General features: G+C 41.0%; 2 protein-coding genes across 3 annotated transcripts in view; one reads left to right on the top strand and one right to left on the bottom strand.

Moving 5' to 3' along the window:
* LOC149234573 (general transcription and DNA repair factor IIH helicase/translocase subunit XPB1-like) overlaps nt 1-20,446 on the bottom strand; it is a 217,791-nt gene that overhangs the window by 53,222 nt on the left and 144,123 nt on the right. The gene's annotated exons all lie outside the window — the stretch shown is intronic.
* Nucleotides 7,144-10,403, top strand: LOC149234575 (uncharacterized). The gene is made up of 2 exons (XM_089461204.1): nt 7,144-9,717; nt 9,840-10,403. Exons 1-2 carry the CDS (start codon nt 7,531-7,533, stop codon nt 10,041-10,043), a joined length of 2,391 nt encoding a protein of 796 aa, XP_089317330.1. The 5' UTR covers nt 7,144-7,530; the 3' UTR covers nt 10,044-10,403.

The raw sequence follows: 20,446 nt of genomic DNA, 5'->3' as shown, positions 1-20,446 counted from the left end.
TGGCATAGAGAGGTGTGCAACAGTATGAGATGCATGCAGTGTTGCAGCAGCTCAAAGGTCAGAGAGGGAGCACTTGTCAGCAGCAGGTAGAGCTTCAGCATCAGAGTATGTTTCTAGCCCAACAGAGAGGTCAGTGGGGAGTTTTTTTGTTTCTAGAGTTGTTAGAGCAACCACACTTGGTAGAAGTGTTGCATGCAGAACATTCCAGAGGTACAGGATCGGGTTCGAGTTGAATGCCTTTCTTGTTGAGAGGGAGTGTTGAAAATAGCAACAAGAAATGCTAAAAATAGAAGTGCTAAAAATAACACTATTATAAATAGTAGGTTGAGTACCAGTGCTGGATTGAGCAACAGGGAATGAAAAATGGAAGTGCTAAAAATAGCATTCTATTTTTAGCAGTTCGGGATGGTTTCCTATTTTTAGTCAATCCCTGGACTAAAATAGGAAGTAAAATTCGAATTTCAACTTAACAGTTGTTTGAAAATAAATTAATTAATTCACCATGAGTTAATTAGTTGTGAAAAATCAAACATGAAGTCTATGTGAGGACATGCAACAGTTTCTCTATTAATTGAGGAATTTATCCATAAGTTAAAGAGATAAGGATGAGTTCTAATTTGAGTTGTAATTACTTGGCTCAGTTAACTGAGTCAAGTCCAGTTAGATTGATTTAAACAGTTTGTTTAAATTAATATAAATTCAGTTAGTTAATGCATGCTTGCATATAACTGCTGCACTTCAGATAACTGAATATTCTCTCATGAATAACTCATGCATGTCAGTTCAGACAGAGACCTAGTAGAGATCAGAGAAGGGACAGTGTACTATCAATTGGATGAATGTTTTTCCTATAAAGAAAGCTCATCCATGAAAAGGATTTATCTCTTTCAAGACTGCGTAGTTGGATCAGAGGTTAGTGAGTGTGTGAAGAGGCCAATTCACACAAGTGGCTGCACTGGACTCCAATCGAAATTGCGCAAAGAAAGAGGAGGCTTGGAGGGCAGACCAGAGGTTGTAGACAGGCCTTTGACTGTCTATGAGTAGCAGAGGTATTGCAGAGAGAGCAACATAGCTTTTGAGCTGATTCTTTTTGTAATACTGGTTATATTTCCACTTGTATGATAATATAGAGATGGGATTTTAGGCTGGTGCTTTCCCCTGGATATTTCTTCTGTGTTATGTGTGAATGATTCCTTCTTATCAGTTATATGTGTTCTTATTAATGATGCTCATGTTCAATTAAGCTTCCGCTAAATTGGTTGTAGAAGTAGATCAAGTATTTTGCTTTAGTCTATTGCATTATCAGGTGATCTACAGGTGGGAATTTCTACATGGTCTCCCTATACGAGGTCCTAATCCTCCAAAGGGATACATTGGCACATGTAGGGTGAGCATTGAAAGTCATGGGCCTCGTTGAAATTCATGGGCCTCCACAGCAACAGATTGCACTCCATGGATTCCCATAGTCGTTCAAAGATTACTCGTGGCTCACTTATTGGATGAGGAGGATGCACCTGATCTATCATGCCCAGCTGACCCCAGATCTACACCATACACTTGGCAAATGATCCAGGACTTGCACGATGATGTGGCATCACCTACACCATCATCTTAGCCCTTGCAGGCAATCTGCAAGGATCTTCAATTTGTTTGGAGACCCATGAAGACATTTGTGTGCCCCCACATGTCATTTGGAGCACCACAGGCTATTACAAGAGGCCAACCCCTTGTCCACTGCTTTTGAGAGTCCTATTCTTCATTGTGGCACCCATGGACCTCATTAGGCCTCTTAGAGGGCCCTACAACATACATAGATTATTATTTGACCTCCTGAGAGGCTTACTTTTTCATTTATGAGCTAGTTTGGTGGGCTTGTCACCAAAAGTTGAATTATTAGAACATTATTTTATATTTGGGGCTTATGTAGACCAAGGAGGCTAATTCGAACTCCTAATTTGTGTATAAATACAAGTGAGATGAGCACATTTGTTCATCATGACTTTGGATTGGATCTTTTATCTCTCTTGAAATTTTCGCACATTTTCTAGAGGATGAATTGGAGCTTTATGGATGAATTTTGATGTGTGAATTTTGGTCTATCTTCTCTTGGAGCTTCTCTCTTGTCAATGTGAATGGTTGGATATACTCTGTTACATGTAAGTACATCCTTTTTAATGTTATTCTTGTTTACTTTTGTCATATACGTTGGACTGGTATTTTCGTTGTTCTAGGGCTAATTGTTGCATGCATTTACTGCTTAAAATTGTGGAAATTGTCTCTATTATAGCATCTCTCAATATATGGGCCATGTAGTATGAGCGAAATCTCCTAGGGGTAATTCCATTAATGAATTTGACCTTGATAAACCATTCCTTTTGCACATCTAAGTATAAAAGTTACAAGGTTGCTTCTTCTTGACCTAGAAAGGCTAGAGAAGTGATCTTGAGACCTCCTTGACTGGGAACCAAGAAATCCTACTCATATTCATCATAGACTCCATTCTCCCAAATATTAAGGCACTGATCTACCAAGGTTGGTCACTAAAAATCATATTCTTTCACCTCCTTCCAAGTCTAGCCAAGTTGGGGTACCTAGGGCATCAATTTCCCGACAAGCTAGCCACCAAAAAAGTTCGATCTCCTAGGGTCTCCTGCATTGGCCTTTCCTCAAGATCTCCTCCAATTTTGAAGCCATTCCAACAGTGGAATTGGTAGAAAAGCCAAGCCCTAGCTCCGGGATCAAATCTTGCCCTACCACCCCCAAGCCTAGCACCTTATAGGGTCAAAACAACATCTTCAAGTGAAGTTCTTTCTTTGATCCTTTCTTCCACCTTATCTAGCGTAAGAATATCATTGGTTGCAACATACTTTCTGAAGCGAACAAAGTTCATATTTCCTGTTAAAGACTCTAGAAGACTTTGAATATGAAAATATCCATTGAGGATACAAATATTATTATATATAAAATGTATGAATAGGAATGATGATACAATGAGAATAAGGGTCATGTATATATAGCCAGGTAAGTACCCTTTCACGAACAGGCATGTCTGTAGCAATGTTGTAGTAATCGTTATCGAGATATTATTGGCGAGGGGAAAAAATAGGAAAAAATCATAAAAATTGGGAAAAAATCATAACATACAAAAATATTCATTTTTTTCAATTTTTTTCAATATCTAAAGCATCTACAACATAAAATAAATACATTGACACATAAATATGATAAAAGAACTAATATATAAGATGTGTAATATCATTTCTAGTGCTACATCACACATAACAGTGAATCATGTCCTGAATAGTAAGTCCTGACTCCTGAGTCCCAACTCAGCCTCAAAATATCAACAAAAAATATAATAATATATCTCATATCATGAGTCATAATGTCATATACAATGAAATGAACCAAATAACTAAAGTCTAATACTACTGATTTCCTCTGCCCCTCTAGATGTAGATGTCGGTGGAGTTGGCAATGGACTCTGTTGTGCTCTAGAAGCTGAAGAACTAGGAGCTATAGGAGGTAGACCACGTCCTCTACTGGTGACAGGGGTAGCCTGGGTAGGTTGTGTCACCTCCTCCTCCCGTTGAAAAATCGGAGGAGAAAAACAAAACAAAAAAATAAAAATAATAATCAAAGATTTTTCCCCAAAAAATCACGATTTTTTTGCAATTTTTTGTGAAAAAAAAATAAAAATAAAAATAAAATAATTAGTGTAAAAATCAGGCGATAATATCACCACACTAAAAAAATCGCGATTTTCCGATTTTATCGCGATTTTCGCATCACTGATTTCTAGTACAGGTCACTCTAATCTATGTCATGAGCATTATTCTGATCTATGATTCTCACGCACAGGCAGCATCTGTGTCTAAGCCAATCAATTTCCACAACGCACTACTCTAATCTCTGTCATCAACACTCCATCGCTCAAACTCTGCCATTTCATGCTACAGGTGTGCTCTTTCGCTGTTTCATGTGTTTCTACTGTCCATTCACATGCTATCTAGATCCCCATGTTATGTTGTTGAACCACTGTCCGATGCATGCAACAGAGAAGATAAAGCTGGTTCAGGAGCAGCCTCAATACACTCAATCTTGCCCTACCATTATGTTATGAAGTCCACCTCAAGAATTGTCTCCCATGGGAAGGCTTTGACTTAGGGCATAGATCTCAATATCTATCATTTGTTAAGGGCAAAAAACATGACCTCGTGTGAGTGAGACTTGCTTCAGAAAATACACATTTGCTACAGGAGTGTGGCCTCATGAAATTCACAATAATGAGTTCAAAAATCTTTGAGATAGGCTACAAGATTATTTCATACAGTTGCACTGCTTTAGAAGATCAGGTCTTGCTTCAGCAAAATCGGTCTTATGATGTCAATGAATTTGGACCTGTTATTGAGGTGAATTTGTCCTCCAATGACCAAGTGTGCTTCAAATCTAGTTTCATGTGACTGTGGAAAGCTTCAGAACATTTAGTTACTCAAGAGCAAGTACATTAACACTTCAGTCCTAATCTCAAACCAGCCAAACGAACTAGGGCACGTATCTTAGTAATTAATGAATAGAGATAAGGGACTGATACACCTGTAAGTCATCATAATGATATGATCTGTGTTTTAAAGATGTTTCCTCAAGGGGACCGAAATCCTATGCAGAGAAACCTTGCTCAACGAAGATCCATTCATCAAAACAAATGAAAATTAATGCCATAATCAGTCCACAAGACCCTTCTTCAATCAGCGAAAACACAGAGATAATGTGTCATGGACATTCTTCTAAGACTTGGCCTAGATTTCACGTGAGACAATAACAAGACCTTCCAAGTAGAATAGCCAAGGCCGCAGAGAAATAGACAGCAAGGCCACATTGTTCTGAACTTTGGATCGAGGATTATCTCTTTACTGCACTGCAATTTTCACCCTAGTCTAAATCTTCGTATTACCCATCCTGAGTACAGTGCAAATGTCACTAGTCCTGGCAACAGAGCACACAAGAAAATGAAGACCACCTGCAAAGATTTGACACACCAAACGAAACCCTTAAACCCAGAAATGAGCCATAACTCACACACGAACTTCAGAATAAGCTTCGACTGTCTTCTTGCCGCAGGAGGTTTCAGAGTATTGGATCAGCATTAGACACTGTGAAATCCTCCTCCAAAATGCCTTCACAAACTCAGAAACTTAGACCTTTACAAAAAGTTCAACGCAACAGGCTCAAGAGGCCGAGACAGAAGGCTAGTACGCAAAGTTTAACACTCAAAATTCACAGGCAAAACTTGAACAAGATAACCCAGCAAAACCCTTGGCAAAAGAAGAATAAACCTTAACCCAAAACCACAAGTCCAAGGACCAAAACCCTGCTTCCACATCTGATCTGTCCATGTTCCACAGGACCGAAGATGATATTTCAAAAGACCTCTTCATGCATACATTGAAGGAGAACGAGCCATCCTTTTATAGAGGTAAACGAGGCTTCTAGGAGCCAACCTAATGGAGGGGAGACTAAAATTTAAATTTAAAAATTTAGAGTCATACATTAGGGCCAACCTGTAGTCTTATTCAATTTTATTATAAGTTTTGAAATCCCCCCACAACAACTTTAATAAATTGTGAAACCTTTCATAACAACCCTCTTATTTAATTTTGAAGCGCTACACCAACCTTTTGCCATAAAATTACTTGACTGGCACATCATCCATTTATTTGGGCTATTGACCACGATATGGAGCTAGCACCTTTGATTGGGCATATCTCTCAAACCGTGAGGGCCCATGAAGCGCTCCACATATCAACAGAAATGGCTTGACGAGGGCTATCAGCCTGGAGGGATCCCATGCCAAGAATCATGACAAATATGATCAATAAGTGTGAAACAAGTGCGGGGTATGATCATCTTCCCAAGTGATCCAAACCCTAGAGCTATGGTTTCATAAATGCATCATCTCATCCATTCATTCTAGCATATTGAGGACATCAATGACGATATCCTGCACCTGCTTTGACATTAATGACAACATACTCAACAAGAAACTCAATCTTGGGAGAAATACCAGTCAAACCTGGCCAACCTGCTATCCTTTGAGGTCAGCACTTTTAGCCCTTCTTAAGCCTTGTTTCACCTATAGCCAGCAAGCTCTCGTGTCCTTCATGCGGCTCTTGTGGACTTCCTATGGCCTTTGTAGCCTTCCTGCGACCTTCCTACAGCCCCTACAGCCTTCCTTCTTCTCATGCAGACTTCAAACTACTCATGCGTACTTCCAACTTCTCACGCGTGCGGCTATGCAAGAGAGATAAGATGATGAAAAGAGAAAAGATAAATTGCTCTTGCTTGGTTGAGAAAATGAGATGTTACATCTTCTATATATACTTGTTGAATGGGGGTAAAATAACCCAAGGGACACACTCTTTCACCCCCTAAGTCGACTTGACTTTTTGGGCCAACTTGGAGACCTCAGATAATAAATTTACTTAATTTTTCTAGGTCATATGGGAATACCTACCAATGCTACAAAAAATCAACACTCCCTCTTAGCGAGGGAGGTATTCTCCTTGGCTACAAACAAATTTCTCCTTAGCTGAAATTTGAAATTTCTCCTCCACAAGAAAAGTTCATGAGCTTGCTATGTTGATGTAGTGTTTTTTCACATGCACGTCTATAGATGACTCTATCCTGGAGTAGGAAATGTGAGTATCCTTAGCCATTTACCCCTAGCCAAATTAGCATGGCCCAACAAAAGTGCTCAAATTAGCATGACCCAGCCATAGTCCGTCATGGCTTCTCAAGAGAGGATCTGTCCAATCCAGGGTTGCAGGAATCGCACCCCCCCCCCCCCCCCCCGGATCCTATCCCGGAACCGCGACCCGTGCGGAAGCGTTCCGGAATCTCCACAGGAATCGCGATTCCGAAATTTAGGTTGCGCGCTTCCTTGTTTTTGAAACGATTCCTGCCAATGAGGTTGCAGCCCCCCCGGAATCGCGCTTCGGCATGCGGTTCTGGCATGAGGTGGCGCCACGCAACCTGCCCGGAAGCGCACGCCACCCGGGCGCAACCCGCACGCAACCCGCGGATATCAAATTTTTTTTTTAATTTCATTTAAAATCTAACTTAACTAAGCATGAGGGGGTGGGTTAGGGGTGGGTTAGGGTCACTTTAGGGTGAGTTTAGAAAAGAATAAAGCCCCCATTCTCTTCTCATTTTCTCACTTTGAGTTTATGAGAGTTGGAGAAGAGAAGAGAGGAGAGGAGAAGAGAAGAGAGGAAAGGAGAGGAGAAGAGAGGAGAAGAGAGGAGAGCTTGGAGGAGTGAAGAAGGAGGAGCTAGGAGAAGGAGGAGGAGCTTGGAGCAAGAGCTTGGAGGACTTCATCTACAAGAGCTAAAGAGGTAAGTTCAAACCCCAAACTCCCTTGTTTTTTTGAAAAAAAAATTGTATTTTTCTCCTCCCTCTCCTACTCTTTCCCATTGTTTCTACTTGCTCCTTTATTTACAGGTTGTCCACCACCTATATCCATATTCCAAGATGGTGTTCTTTTGGCTTCTATGTATCATTCCACTCTTGGTTTTAATGATGGCAAGGGTGAGGAATAGAGGGGAAGAGGAAGGGGATGAACTTGGTGACCCAATGTATGATGAGGAGGAAGGGTTTGAAGAGGAAGGGGATGAACTTGAAGAGGACACTGAAGCACAAGATGGGAAAGGTACATCAAATCCCTTGTGGAACTATGTGACCAAACTTGAAGGGGGAAAGGGTGGTGGATCTTACAAATTTTTGTGCCCTCATGGTTGTCATGGAGGAAAACCATATACGGGTTCATATACCCGTCTGAGGAGGCATCTTTGTGGGGTGCTGGAGAGTGATGAAAAAAAGGGTTCTGTGGGGGTAACCATTTGCCCAAACATTTCAAGTGAACAAAGAGAAAAATACATCCAAATAGAGATGGCTGCACAACGAAAAAACAAGAAACAAAAAACTCATTCTGAATCAAGTGCAACCTCTAAATTTGGTAGTTGCCCATCTCCTCATGGTACTTTTGCAACCTCTGGAGGTAGAAAAACAATAGGGGATTTCCTTAATGTTGCTGGGAGGGATGATGTGGATGGAAAGATAGTCCGTTTTCTTTGTGCTTGCGGTGTACCATTCAATGTGCTTCGCTCTCCCTATTGGCATGAAATGGTAAAGGCCATCAATGAAGCCCCAAAAGGATACAAGGCCCCCAACTATGAGAAAGCTAGAACAGTGTTATTAGAAAGAGAAAAAGCTAAGGTTCAAAGAGCTTTGACACGTTTTACACATGAGTGGGTGGATTCTGGGGTATCCATTGTATCAGATGGGTGGACAAATATTAGAAACCAACATTTGATAAATGTTCTTGGTGTTTCTTCTAGTGGTGCAGTATTTATTGCATCTCATGACTCCTCCTCCATCAGTGCAACTGCACAAAACATTGCAGATCTCCTATTGAAATCAATCAAAGATGTTGGTCCGAATAATGTGGTTCAAGTGATCACAGATAATGCAGCAAATTGTAAGTTAGCAGGAAAAATTATTGAGCGTACTCATCCACACATCTTTTGGTCTGGGTGCCTGGTTCACACATTGAACCTTTTGATGCATGATATTGTGAAACACAAAGATTGTGGGTGGATTGCTGAGGTTTACAAGAAAGGGAAGCAGCTCATTAAATTCATCACAGGGCATACAAGGGTAAACTACTTCTATGGCACTTACTCCAAGTTGCAATTGCTTAAAATTGCAAAGACAAGATTTGCTAGTTATTACCTCACCTTTAGGCGGCTAGTGAGGGTGAGACAAGCTTTAACTAATCTGGTGTGTGCTGAAACATGGGATGAAATTAACACTGACACAGATGGTGCTAATGAAGTCAAGGACACTGTTCTTGACAGTTACTTTTGGTCACAGGTTAAATATGTTTTGCAATTCACCAAACCAATTTATTACATGATCAAGTTTGCAGATTCAGATCGACCAGTAATTGGGGAGGTGTATGAGCAAATGGATAGCATGTTGGGGCAGATTAAAGACATTGTTGAGCCTAGAGATACCACCTTGTACAATTATATTCGTGAAGAGGTGGAAAACCGATGGGATATGCTAAATGTTCCATTGCATGCATTAGCATATGTTTTGACACCTAAATACTATCATCCATCATGGCTTTCAAAACCAGCACCTGGGGGGGGAGTCAGGAAAAAACCACACCAAGATAAAGAGGTTCACGAAAAATATATGGCTGCATTGAGTAGATTAATCCCTGATAATGAGGAGGCTGCATTGGTACGGAGACAGGTGAGCAACTATACGAGCAACACTGGTCCATTTGGGAGCATGCATGCAATTCAAGATCGAGAGCATTTTTCTGCTCTTGAGTGGTGGAACATGCATGGAGGGCCTACTCCACTTCTACAGAGTTTGGCATTGCGGGTGCTATCACAGGTGGTAAACACTTCTTCTGCAGAGAGGTGTTGGAGCTCTTATTCTTTCATCCACAGTGTTAAAAGGAACAGGTTGAATTTAGACCGGGCAGAGAGCTTGGTTTATGTTCATTACAACTTGCGATTGTTGTCCCATTACTGTGAAGATGCAAAGTCTAATAAAGACTTGTTGACTTGGGACAAGAATCCAGAGGAGCCCAATTTGGAGGATGGAGTGTTGCGACTAGAGCAATTAGAGGATTCTCTTATCCAGGTATGTCCATTGTGGTATGAATTTTCCAATTTTCCCTTATAAAGCATTTCTCTAATTCATGTTTTTAATTTTTTTGTTAACTAGTGTTTTTTTTTTTGCATGAATTTTTTGAGCGATTCTAGGATGATGACACGGGTGTTGATATGCCACAACCCCCACCCCCATCTGGTCCCTTGGTTTCTAGGTTCCATGGTTCAACACCAACGGCAGGGGGTTCTTCTTCATCAGTTCCAGTGCCACGACTTACACAGGGACCATCTTCTTCATTGCCACCACGTGGAGGCCCGCCATCACGTTCTATTCGTGGTGGAAGGAGGAGAGATTAGTAGATATATTCACAATCTACTTCTTTTTGTCATAGATTACTCATTAGACTTGTAGACTTGTGAATTTGAATTTTGAACCTTTTTGGCTTGGCGGTGACCAAGTGACATATTTTGTAAACATTATTATTTGAATTTTGGACATGACAAATGTTGACAGTTGCTCACTTGCTAGATAAATCATAATATGCTCTATGTTTTATGTTTTATAATATGCTTAAATGTTTTATGTTTTATAATATGCTTAAAAATTTGATGTATGTTTGTAATAGCTAGAATATAGATGATTGTTGTACATACTAGTAACTACAATGGAATCATGGATGCCATATCTATCTTGATTTATGCAAAAATATGCATGTTTTCATGTCTTCTACAATTAATTTGGTATTTGGGATGTTTGTTTTGAGTATAAATGCAAAAAAATATAAAAAAATATATATATATAGCAGACGCTTCCGCGGACGCTTCGCTTCCTAGATTTTTGGAAAATGACGCTTCCGCGCTCCGCGCTTCCGCTTCGTGCAACATTGGTCCAATCCTGCAATTGCCATTGGCCATTCACCCCTAGTCAAATCAACATGACCTAGCCAATGTCCTCATGGCTTCTCAAGTTAATGTATCCATCTGTCCTAGTCAAATCAGCATGACCCATCCAAATCAGCATGGCTTCTCAGGAGATGGTTTGTCTGATCTTGCAAAGACATCAATGCTCCCTCTCAATGAGGGAGACATTCTGCATCATGCCAAGCTTGTCTCTGAAATATACAAACTTTTCTCTAGACAGAGGCTTGGTGAGAATGTCTACAATCCGCTCATCTATGGATACGTACTAGATCTTCACTGCTCCTCTCTACACCATCTCAGATGAAGTGATATTTGATCTCAATGTGCTTTAATTTGTCTTGAAAAACTGAATACTCCAACAACTCGGCCTCCTCCAGACAAACTCGATCTCCTTCCGAAAACTTGGCCCTGTAATCTCCTCTGACTTGCCCCTCCCGAATTCACTCAAACCCACTTGCACTTCTCCTCCTTTGGGCACCAATCACTAAGCCACTCGCACTGCAAAGAGAATTGCTCTCTCTCTTGTGACGACTGCTCACACACTTGTGCTCTTCATTGTGTCTTCACATCCATTACTAGCCTTCATTTATAATCTTCATTGAGTCCAAATCTCTAACCTCAATCTCCCCTCTAGAAACATCTTGAAGATTCCTTCTAGAAACATCTTGAATCTTCATTGTAGAAATATCTTGAAGATTCCTTGTAGAAACATCTTGAATCTTCCTTCTAGAAACATCTTGAAGATCAACAGTGGAAATTATTTAAGACACTTAAATAACTAAATTATTTATCCTTGGAATATAACCCAATAGGCCACAATAGTTAATTGACTTTGATTGTTGTAGTTTTCTTAAGTTAAACTTAGGAAAGAAGACATTAATCACTAGAAGAGGCAAATAATGACTTCCACATGCTAAGACACCAAGCAATTGAGAAGACAATCCACCAAGACTCCAGGACGGGGAGACGCGGGTGCGGGGAGACGTGGAAGGGGGACGTGTGGGAGTACCCTCAAATTTTAGGGAAATTTAGGGGAGACGGGAGGACATCGGGGTATATATATATTTCAAAATTCATATTCAATAATTAAAGCATAAATACAATGATACATACATAATTGAATTAAATAATGAAATACATTGATCCATACTCATCATCCTTATTAATACATACATGATTCATCCATAGACCACGAGATTCAATAATGAAATACTCCAATCCATATTCATTATTCATCATTCATCATTCTAGATTCTAAATTGATTTAAAATTAGAATTCATCATTCATCATTCTAGAATCTAATTAGTATTAACCATAATAGACTATAATAGATACTAAAATCTGAATACTGGAATAGTAAATTGATATAACTAAAACTCAAAAACAGTGGAGTGATGAGTCTAAAAGTCACTCTAAAGTACAAAGAGGGCTTGGTGCTCTTGATTAAATACTAATTCCATACCCTTGTACATGACAAAATGCAATGGAAACATTGCAATCCATCGAATCCTGAATTCCTGAAAAACTGTTAAGTCTGCTGGATTTTGAGTGAGATCTAAAATTCTACTTTCTCCATATGAAATCCAATGAGGTCAGAACCACTCTCAAACATCCTAAGTCATTTCATGGTAATGTTAAAAATTTAAGTAAAAGGATGAAAATGAAAGATAAAGGAGAATGTCACTTCCTTTATCTTTCATTTTCATCCTTTTACTTTAAGAATTTAACATTACCATGAATTGCATAGCATTAGTAGGGAAATATGGTCAAATACTAGGTTTTCCTTGTCATAAATCATTGTTTACAAGCAAATTTAATGGGGGACGCATAGCCCATATTGAGGGGGGACGCCTTTTGGGGAGTCGCATCCCCCACACTGGGGAAACGTACCCCCCTGCGTCTCCCCAAAAGGGGGATGTGGGGAAACATTTCCCCAGACGTCCCCCCGTCCCGGGTGCGTGGGGTGCGAGGGGTGCACGCACTCGACCCTGGGGCACGCGCCCCCATGGAACACTGGTAGAAGACCTCCCGATGCTACTCACATCAATAGATTTAGATACAGAATATGTTGCACCTGAGATCTTCCACTCACATCCTGCAAAAGTAATTTAAGTATAAAACAATGTTATTAGAACCAAATCAGACTAGACTGAACTAGCCAATCCAACAATTTTTCAAGGAAAATCGGTCCAAACCGGTATCATGGACCGGAAAAGGCCAATTCAGTTTCACAAAACCACCCATTTCAGTACCGAACCGGTCGGAACTGTACAAACAAAGGACCCTTTGAACACATTTTTTTTAAAAAGAAATAATTTATGGGTGGGGAAGCCTAGTGTTTGACCATATTGCCCTACTAATGCTATCCAATCAAGGGTAATGTTAAATTCTTAAAGTGAAAGGTCCTCCTTTTACTAAACTTTTAACATTACCATTAATTGACTCGAGATGTTTGGTGCTTCCAACCTCATTGGATTTCATATGGAGAAGTACAATTTTGGATCCCACTAAAAATTCAGCAGACTTAACAGTTTTTCAAGATTTCAGGATTATAAGGATTGCAACATTTCCATTGGATTTTGTCATGTACGAGTGTATGGAACTATAATTTAATCAAGAGCATCAAGCCTTCTATGTGTCTTGATGTTAGTGGCATTTATTGTTGAACTCCTCTATCATGACCCTACTAAAAACATACCCATCACTCAAACAAAAACAAAAACTTGATTTTGTTAGAAAATTATATATTACAAAGGAATGGAACACATAGAATATTGCAGAAATATAAACACAGAAAACGCATAAAACCAGAGAGACAGATATATGTGGTTCACCCAGTTTGGGCTACGTCCACCCCGAACAGCCAATCTTTCCTTTCTATTATCCAGCAAAATGAAGAGACACAACCTACAGCAGATCCGCTGTAATATCCTCTGTTTTCTCTCACAGTCTCACCTCTCTATTTCTCGCTTGGAGAATGCACATCTGTTTTTTTGGCCTCAATACAATGCCCTCATACAAAGAGAGGGGTTGCCTTCTAGGGCAAAAAACCCTAAACTAAACATAAGTTCTATCGTTAGATCATCTGCCTAATGAACGGCCCAGATTGACTAGAAATTACCTAAGTAACTGGATTTGTCCTATAGGCCCCACGAATCCGAATCCATCGTGTCCGACACGATTCTCTCAAAATTTGTGTCCAAAAAACATGACACATCGTGTCCTTTTTTGCCACGTCAAATCTGACTGCGTGTCACGATTTTGGCAGCGTGTCACGATTTTGAGAATCATGTCCTATTTTCCAGGACTCGCTAGGTGAAAATAGTGATCTGCGCGGGTATTGAAAGGGCGTATTTGCTCATTACAGCCACGCATATTTTCATTTGGCAAGTGTTTTGTGAGCTATTGGCAAGGGGAGAAGGGTTTGCAGCAAGGAGTTAAGGAAGTAGAACATTCAGCAAGGAGATTCAAGCACCAGGTAAGTGCATTTCACCTCCATTTTTTGCATTTCTTACAACAGTTTGTATATGATTTTTTATTTACAAATTTGTGCATGCTTTGTTCATTTCTTTTACAGTGTTCATGGCTCAATCAAAGGCAGCAGTTAGGGGGCAAAGGAAGGGCAAGAATGTCATGGGTGGAGATGCCCCTCCTCCCCCAATATCATCAGAGTCTGCTGCAAGTAATGTTGAGGGAAGAGGAGGACCTAAAGACAATGATAAATATCCATTGTGGAAATATGTCACAAGAGAGGATGGGCCAAACACCAAGGGAAAGGGAGGAGGCAATGTGCAATGGAAATGTAGCTTTTGTCACATTTCTTTCCAAAGCACATATTACCGTGTGAAATCACATTTGTTAGCTTTATCGGGTTGTGGGATTGGAGCTTGTAAAGTTGTTTCTTTATAAAAGAGAAAAGAATTGGAAAAGGAGGCCAATGTTGGTATGGAACATGTGGCTTCAAAATCAAGAAAACCCAAGAATGAAGACCCCCTTCCATTTTTGAGGAAAGCCACCACCAAATTTCCATTTGAGAGTTCTACTTCTACTGGGGGACAAGCATCAAAATGAAGAGCACTTGGTCCACTGGACAAGATTTTCCAAAAAGAGAGATGGGAAGAGCTTGATCTCACCATTGCCTTCTTCTTCTATCAAAACTTCATATCATTTAATGTTGCACATTCACCTCTATTTATTGAGATGTGCCGAGCTCTAACTCAAGGGGCTCCAACAGGGTATGTGCCTCCTGGGTCAGAGAAGCTAAGAACCACATTGTTGACGAAGGCAAAAAAAGCGGTGCAAAAAATGCTTGAGCCTATTGTAGCATCATGGCCAACATCTAGGGTTAGCATTGGTTCTGATGGATGGACAGATCCAACACGACACCCAATCATCAACTTCATGGTGTCTTCCTTGAGTGATCCAGTTTTCATGAAAGCAGTGGATACACTTGACGAATACAAGGATGCACAATTTATTGGTGAGTTATTTATTAAAGTTATTGAAGATGTAGGTGTTGATTCTTGTGTGCAAATCATTACAGATAATGCCCCTGTTTGCAAGGCTGCTGGCATGATTGTAGAAGCTAAATATCCACAAGTGTTTTGGACACCTTGCATTGTCCATGTAGAAATTTGGTACCGGAGGATAGGTGGTTCCCTAAGGCTTTGATCTTTGGCCTAGGGAAAAGTGTCCAAAAGAATTTAATTTTTCTCCTAAAGTAGCTTTATAATTTTTTATAAAGTCAAATCTAATTTAAAAGTGACTTTAAGTGATAAAGTTACTGAAGTCTAATTTTAAAGTGACTTTAATAAAGTCAATGTAAAATTAGAAAAGAAAAGTGACTTTGGAAATAAATGACTAAGTGGGTCTTTATTAAAGTGGGGTGAATCAAAAAATAGAAAGTGAGATTTAAATAAGCATTTAATCTCAGCCCTAGATCTCAATCTATTTCAGCCATTGGATTTAGGAATTCCCAAAAAGTCACTTAGGGTTAGATTAAAGGAGGGAAAGGAAGAAAAGGTCATTCATTCTTTCATGAGCAGATTGAGAGAAAGAGAGCAAGAGAGCAAGGGAGATTTCTGGACAGTGAAGAGAAGAAGGCAGCGACTTGGCACACATTCCAAGGCAGCATTCCAGCAAGTCTGTACAGCTGAGTTAGCACACAGTGAAGGGCATGTTTTGCGCACGATTTTCTAGAAAGGTCGTACAGCAGTTTTGGCTCAAATTCCAAGAAGGTCGTACAGCGAGTTTGCTCAGAAATCGACGAGCAGAAAGTCTGAAAATTGCAAGCACGTTTTTCAAGGGAGGTCGTACAACAAGTGGTTGTACCTTGGCATGCATTTCTAGGCAGAAATCTGTACACTGTATTGCTGTTTTTGCACAGAAATCGAGGAAACCGTACAACAGCATTTATGGCAGCTTGCACGCTTTTCTAGGCAGGTTGTACAGCAGCATTTAATGCTGAAATTTGGCACAAAAATCAAGGAAGCCGTCCAGCATTTATTGCTGTTCAGTTTTACTGTTTGCAAGTTTTTCCAGTTGGTTGAGGCACGGAAAACAAGATAAGTTGTAAAAGTTTGCTTGCTGATTTTTTGCTGAATATTTTCTCTCACTGTAAAAAGCATTTTCCAGAAATAAGAAGGAGCTTTCGAACTGGTTTTCCCCAAGAGTTGTAGGGGGTTTTTCCAGGGTCACCTTGACCAAAAATCACTGTGTTTAAATGTGTTGAATCGCTGTTTGTATGTGCTGATTTTTATTTCTGCATTTTCCAGCATTCTGTAATTTTTCCAGAATTTGTGTTTTCAGCAAAATTTATTTTCCAGTTGTTAAATGTATGGATATGGGAAAGGGCATTTAACTATTTTGGAGAAATAAGGTGAAACTGAAAACCGGGGTGGGAAATGAGAAATTTTTACATGGTATCAGAGCTTGAGTGCTGAAGTGCAGTTTGGGACAGCAAGGAGGAAAATTACAGCCTGCTGATTTTTCACTCAGAAAATTCCAGCAAGCTGATTTTTCACAAACAGCAGTTTTATCCTTACTACAGCAGTGCTATTTTTCAGTTTTAGGACAGCAGGATGTCATTGGGATTGAGGGTGGAGGATAGGTTGGATGGGCATTCCAATTACAGCGTTTGGAAGGAGAGAATGCAGAGCATCTTTGAGGAGGCAGAAGTCTGGGACATCATGGTGCATACCACACAGAACCCTGTTGTTGTGCCTACTGATGCTACTCAGTTGGCTGCTTATAATAGAAAGAACAACAAGGGTAAGAGACTGATTCTAGACGGAGTCAAAGACCATTGCATTCTTCATGTGAGAGGAAAGAGAAATGCCCATGAGATGTGGACAGCATTGTCCAATCTCTACCAGAGTACCAGCATTGTCCAATCTCTACCAGAGTACCAATGAGAACCGGAAAATGGTCCTGAAGGAGAAGCTGAAGACCATTAAGATGGGCAATGATAGTGCAGTTGGATATCTCACAAAGATTACTAATGTGAGAGATGAGTTGGCAGCAGTTGGAGAGGTCATTCCACCCACTGAGTTGGTGCGGATTGCAGTGAATGGCCTCCCCCGTTCATGGATGAACTTTGCTGATGGGGTTTGTGCACGTGAGACCCTTCCCACATGGGAGAGGTTTTGGGATGATTGCATTCAGACAGAGATCAGGAAAGGTCAGCTTGGGGCAGCCAAGCCAGTTGAGCAAGATGAGGATGTAGCACTGTTGGCAGGAGGCAACAAAGGCAAAGGGAAGAAGTAGGCTTCCACAAGCAATGGTGGAGGCAAAGGCAAAGGTAAAGGTAAACAGGGTAACACACAGAAGGACTATTCCAAGGTGAAGTGTTGGAATTGTCAAAAGATGGGACACTATGCAGTTGTGTGTCCAGAGAAGAAGAAGAAGAAGGGGAAGAACCAGAGCATGGCAACTTCAGCAGAGGTTGAGGACTTTGCAGATCGTTTTGACCAGGAGTTTGCGTTCACTGCGTGTAAGTCCTCTAGTGCAGGATCACCTGCCACACAGGTTCAGAGGGAGCATGCTTTTCCCTTGATTAGCGGGGCATCTTCGAGTATCTGGTATGTGGACAGTAGGGCTTCACGTCACATGACAAGAGTCTGTGAGTACTTCTCAGAGATTTCAGAGAGTGACACTGATATAGAGGTAGTACTTGGTGATGACAGAGTTGTTAGAGCAGTCGGTGTGGGGACACTGACATTTCAAAGGGAGTCCAAACCTCCCTTGAAGGTGTCAGATGTTCTTTATGTGCCAGGGATGAGGAAGAACCTCATATTCGTCTCAGCGTTGGAGGACAGAGGATATGAGGTACTGTTCAGGGGAGGACAGGTGTTGATGTATCCCAGGGGCACTCCAACTGATTCAGCTAGAGTGATAGGTGTACGCCATGCAAAGGTGTACAAGTTTGCATTCCAACCCCTTTTGGCATTGAGCAGTAGTACCGACAGTAGAGCTAGCAGTTCTGAGCTGTGTGATATTTGGCACCGCAGGATGGGGCATATGTATCATGGAGCATTGAGGACCTTGCGGGAGATCACTACAGGTGTGCTAGATTTCAGTACTGATCACTTTGATACTTGCAGAGGATGTGCGATGGGCAAGTTTGCCAAATCCCCTTTTCCCAGCAGTGACAGCAGAGCGACTTGGATTATTGATTTGATTCATTCCAATTGAGCAGTTATATGTCTCATGTTTCCTTGAGTGGATATGAGTACTATGTTTTATTCATTGATGATCACTCCAGGAGGACCTGGATTTATTTCTTGAAGACCAAGAGTGAGGTCTTCAAGCGGTTTCAGGAGTTCAGAGCTCTTGTGGAGACACAGACAGGTCAGAAGATCAAGTCCCTGAGGTCGGACAATGGGGGAGAGTATACCCTTGGTGAGTTTGTTGACTATTGTGCGGAGGCAGGCATTAGGAGGGAGTTCGCTGTTCCTTACAACCCCCTGCAAAACGGGGTTGCAGAGAGGAAGAACAGATCCATCGGAGGTGCTGCCAAAGCCATGTTACATGATCAGGGGTTGCCATTGTTCTTGTGGGCAGAGGCCTGCAACACAACTGTTTATTTGCAGAACAGGAGTCTGCATTGTGCCTTGAGGCACATGACTCCGAAGGAGGCTTTTTCTAGGAAGAAGCCTGATATTGGTCATCTTCGTATCTTTGGGTGCATTACATACTCCTACATACCCAAGGAGAAGAAGACCAAACTAGAGCCCACCGTAGAGAAGGGTATCTTTGTGGGCTACAGTGAGACCTCAAAGGCCTTTCGGATTTACATTCCTGCACAGAGGAAAGTTGTTGTCAGGTGGGATGTGAAGTTCGAGGAGGACAGGGCCTTTAGGAGATCACGGGAGTTAGAGTATCTGGATCAGCCAGACCCTCAGCAGCAGTTGAGTCAGTCGCAGTTGGATGACTTGGTCATTACAGGTGCAGAGAGACTCATAGAGCACAGCAAGAGAGATCTTGCGACGGAGTTTGAGATGAAGGACATCGCCTTGATGCATTACTTTTTGGGTTTGGAGGTGTGGCAGGAGGAGGGGAATTTCTTCCTGGGGCAGGGAAAGTATATTGTGGACATCCTTGGCAGATTCCACATGGAAGATTGTAAACCCATGTCGACACCGATGATCACCAACTGGAAGAAGCTTCATGCTTCAGATTCCGAGTTGGTGGTTCCCACATTGTACAGGCAGTTGATTGATTCCTTTATGTATTTGGTCAATGCTATACCAGATATTTGTTTTGCAGTCAACACGATGAGATTCATGTGTGAGCCTAGGAAGGTTCACTGGGTGGCTGCAAAACACATTTTGCGGTACTTGTAGGGGACAATGGATTATGGTCTGGACTATAGGCAGGGGGATGGAGTGAGATTGGCAGGTTATACTGATTCTGATTGGGCAGGTTGTGCTTCTGATAGGAAGAGCACTTCAGGGTGCTGTTTTGGGTTGGGTTCGGCAGTAGTGTCATGGTTCAGCCGGAAGCAGCAGTCAGTAGCATTGAGTTCAGCGGAAGCAGAGTATATGGCAACCAGTTTAGCTAGTTGTGAGGCCATCTGGCTTCGCAAGATGTTGTTTGGCTTATTTGGTCAGCCGTTGAGACCTTCAGTGATTTACTGTGATAATCAGAGTTGCATTAAACTCACGGAGAATCTAGTATTTCATGGCAGGTCAAAGCATATCGGGATCAAATATCATTTCATCAGAGACTGTGTTCAGAAGGGCGCTGTAAAGCTTGAGTATATTCCCACTGATGAGCAGGTTGCAGATATTCTTACCAAAGCCTTACCACGGGGCAAGCATGACTGCTTCAGAGACAAGATGGGTGTGGTGAGGAACACCTTCCTCGATAAGAGGGAGTGTTGAAATTTGGTACCGGAGGACAGGTGGTTCCCTAAGGCTTTGATCTTTGGCCTAGCGCAAAGTGTCCAAAAGAATTTATTTTTTCTCCTAAAGTGACTTTATAATTTTTATAAAGTCAAATCTAATTTAAAAGTGACTTTAAGTGATAAAGTTACTAAAGTCTAATTTTAAAGTGACTTTAATAAAGTCAATGTAAAATTATAAAGGAAAAGTGACTTTGGAAATAAATGACTAAGTGGGTCTTTATTAAAGTAGGGTGAATTAAAAAATAGAAAGTGAGATTTAAATGAGCATTTAATCTCAACCCTAGATCTCAATCTATTTCAGCCATTGGATTTAGGGATTCCCCAAAAGTCACTTAGGGTTAGATTAAAAGAGGGAAAGGAGGAAAAGGTCATTCATTCTTTCATGAGCAGATTGAGAGAAGGAGAGCAAGAGAGCAAGGGAGATTTCTGGAC

The sequence above is a fragment of the Pinus tabuliformis genome, chromosome 8, assembly GCF_031772625.1.
Source record: "Pinus tabuliformis cultivar Carrire ecotype Pingquan chromosome 8, CPIR1, whole genome shotgun sequence".
Lineage (NCBI taxonomy): Eukaryota > Viridiplantae > Streptophyta > Pinopsida > Pinales > Pinaceae > Pinus > Pinus tabuliformis.
Note: the sequence above shows the minus strand (reverse complement) of the source record. Positions and strands in the feature narration are given on the sequence as shown.

What these genes read in the sequence shown, in the direction of transcription:
- LOC149234575 (XM_089461204.1), top strand. Translation starts at nt 7,531, where the DNA reads ATGGTGTTCTTTTGGCTTCTATGTATCATTCCACTCTTGGTTTTAATG. An exon ending in TAGAGGATTCTCTTATCCAG is followed by an intron (nt 9,718 to 9,839) that starts GTATGTCCATTG and finishes GAGCGATTCTAG; the next exon opens with GATGATGACACGGGTGTTGA.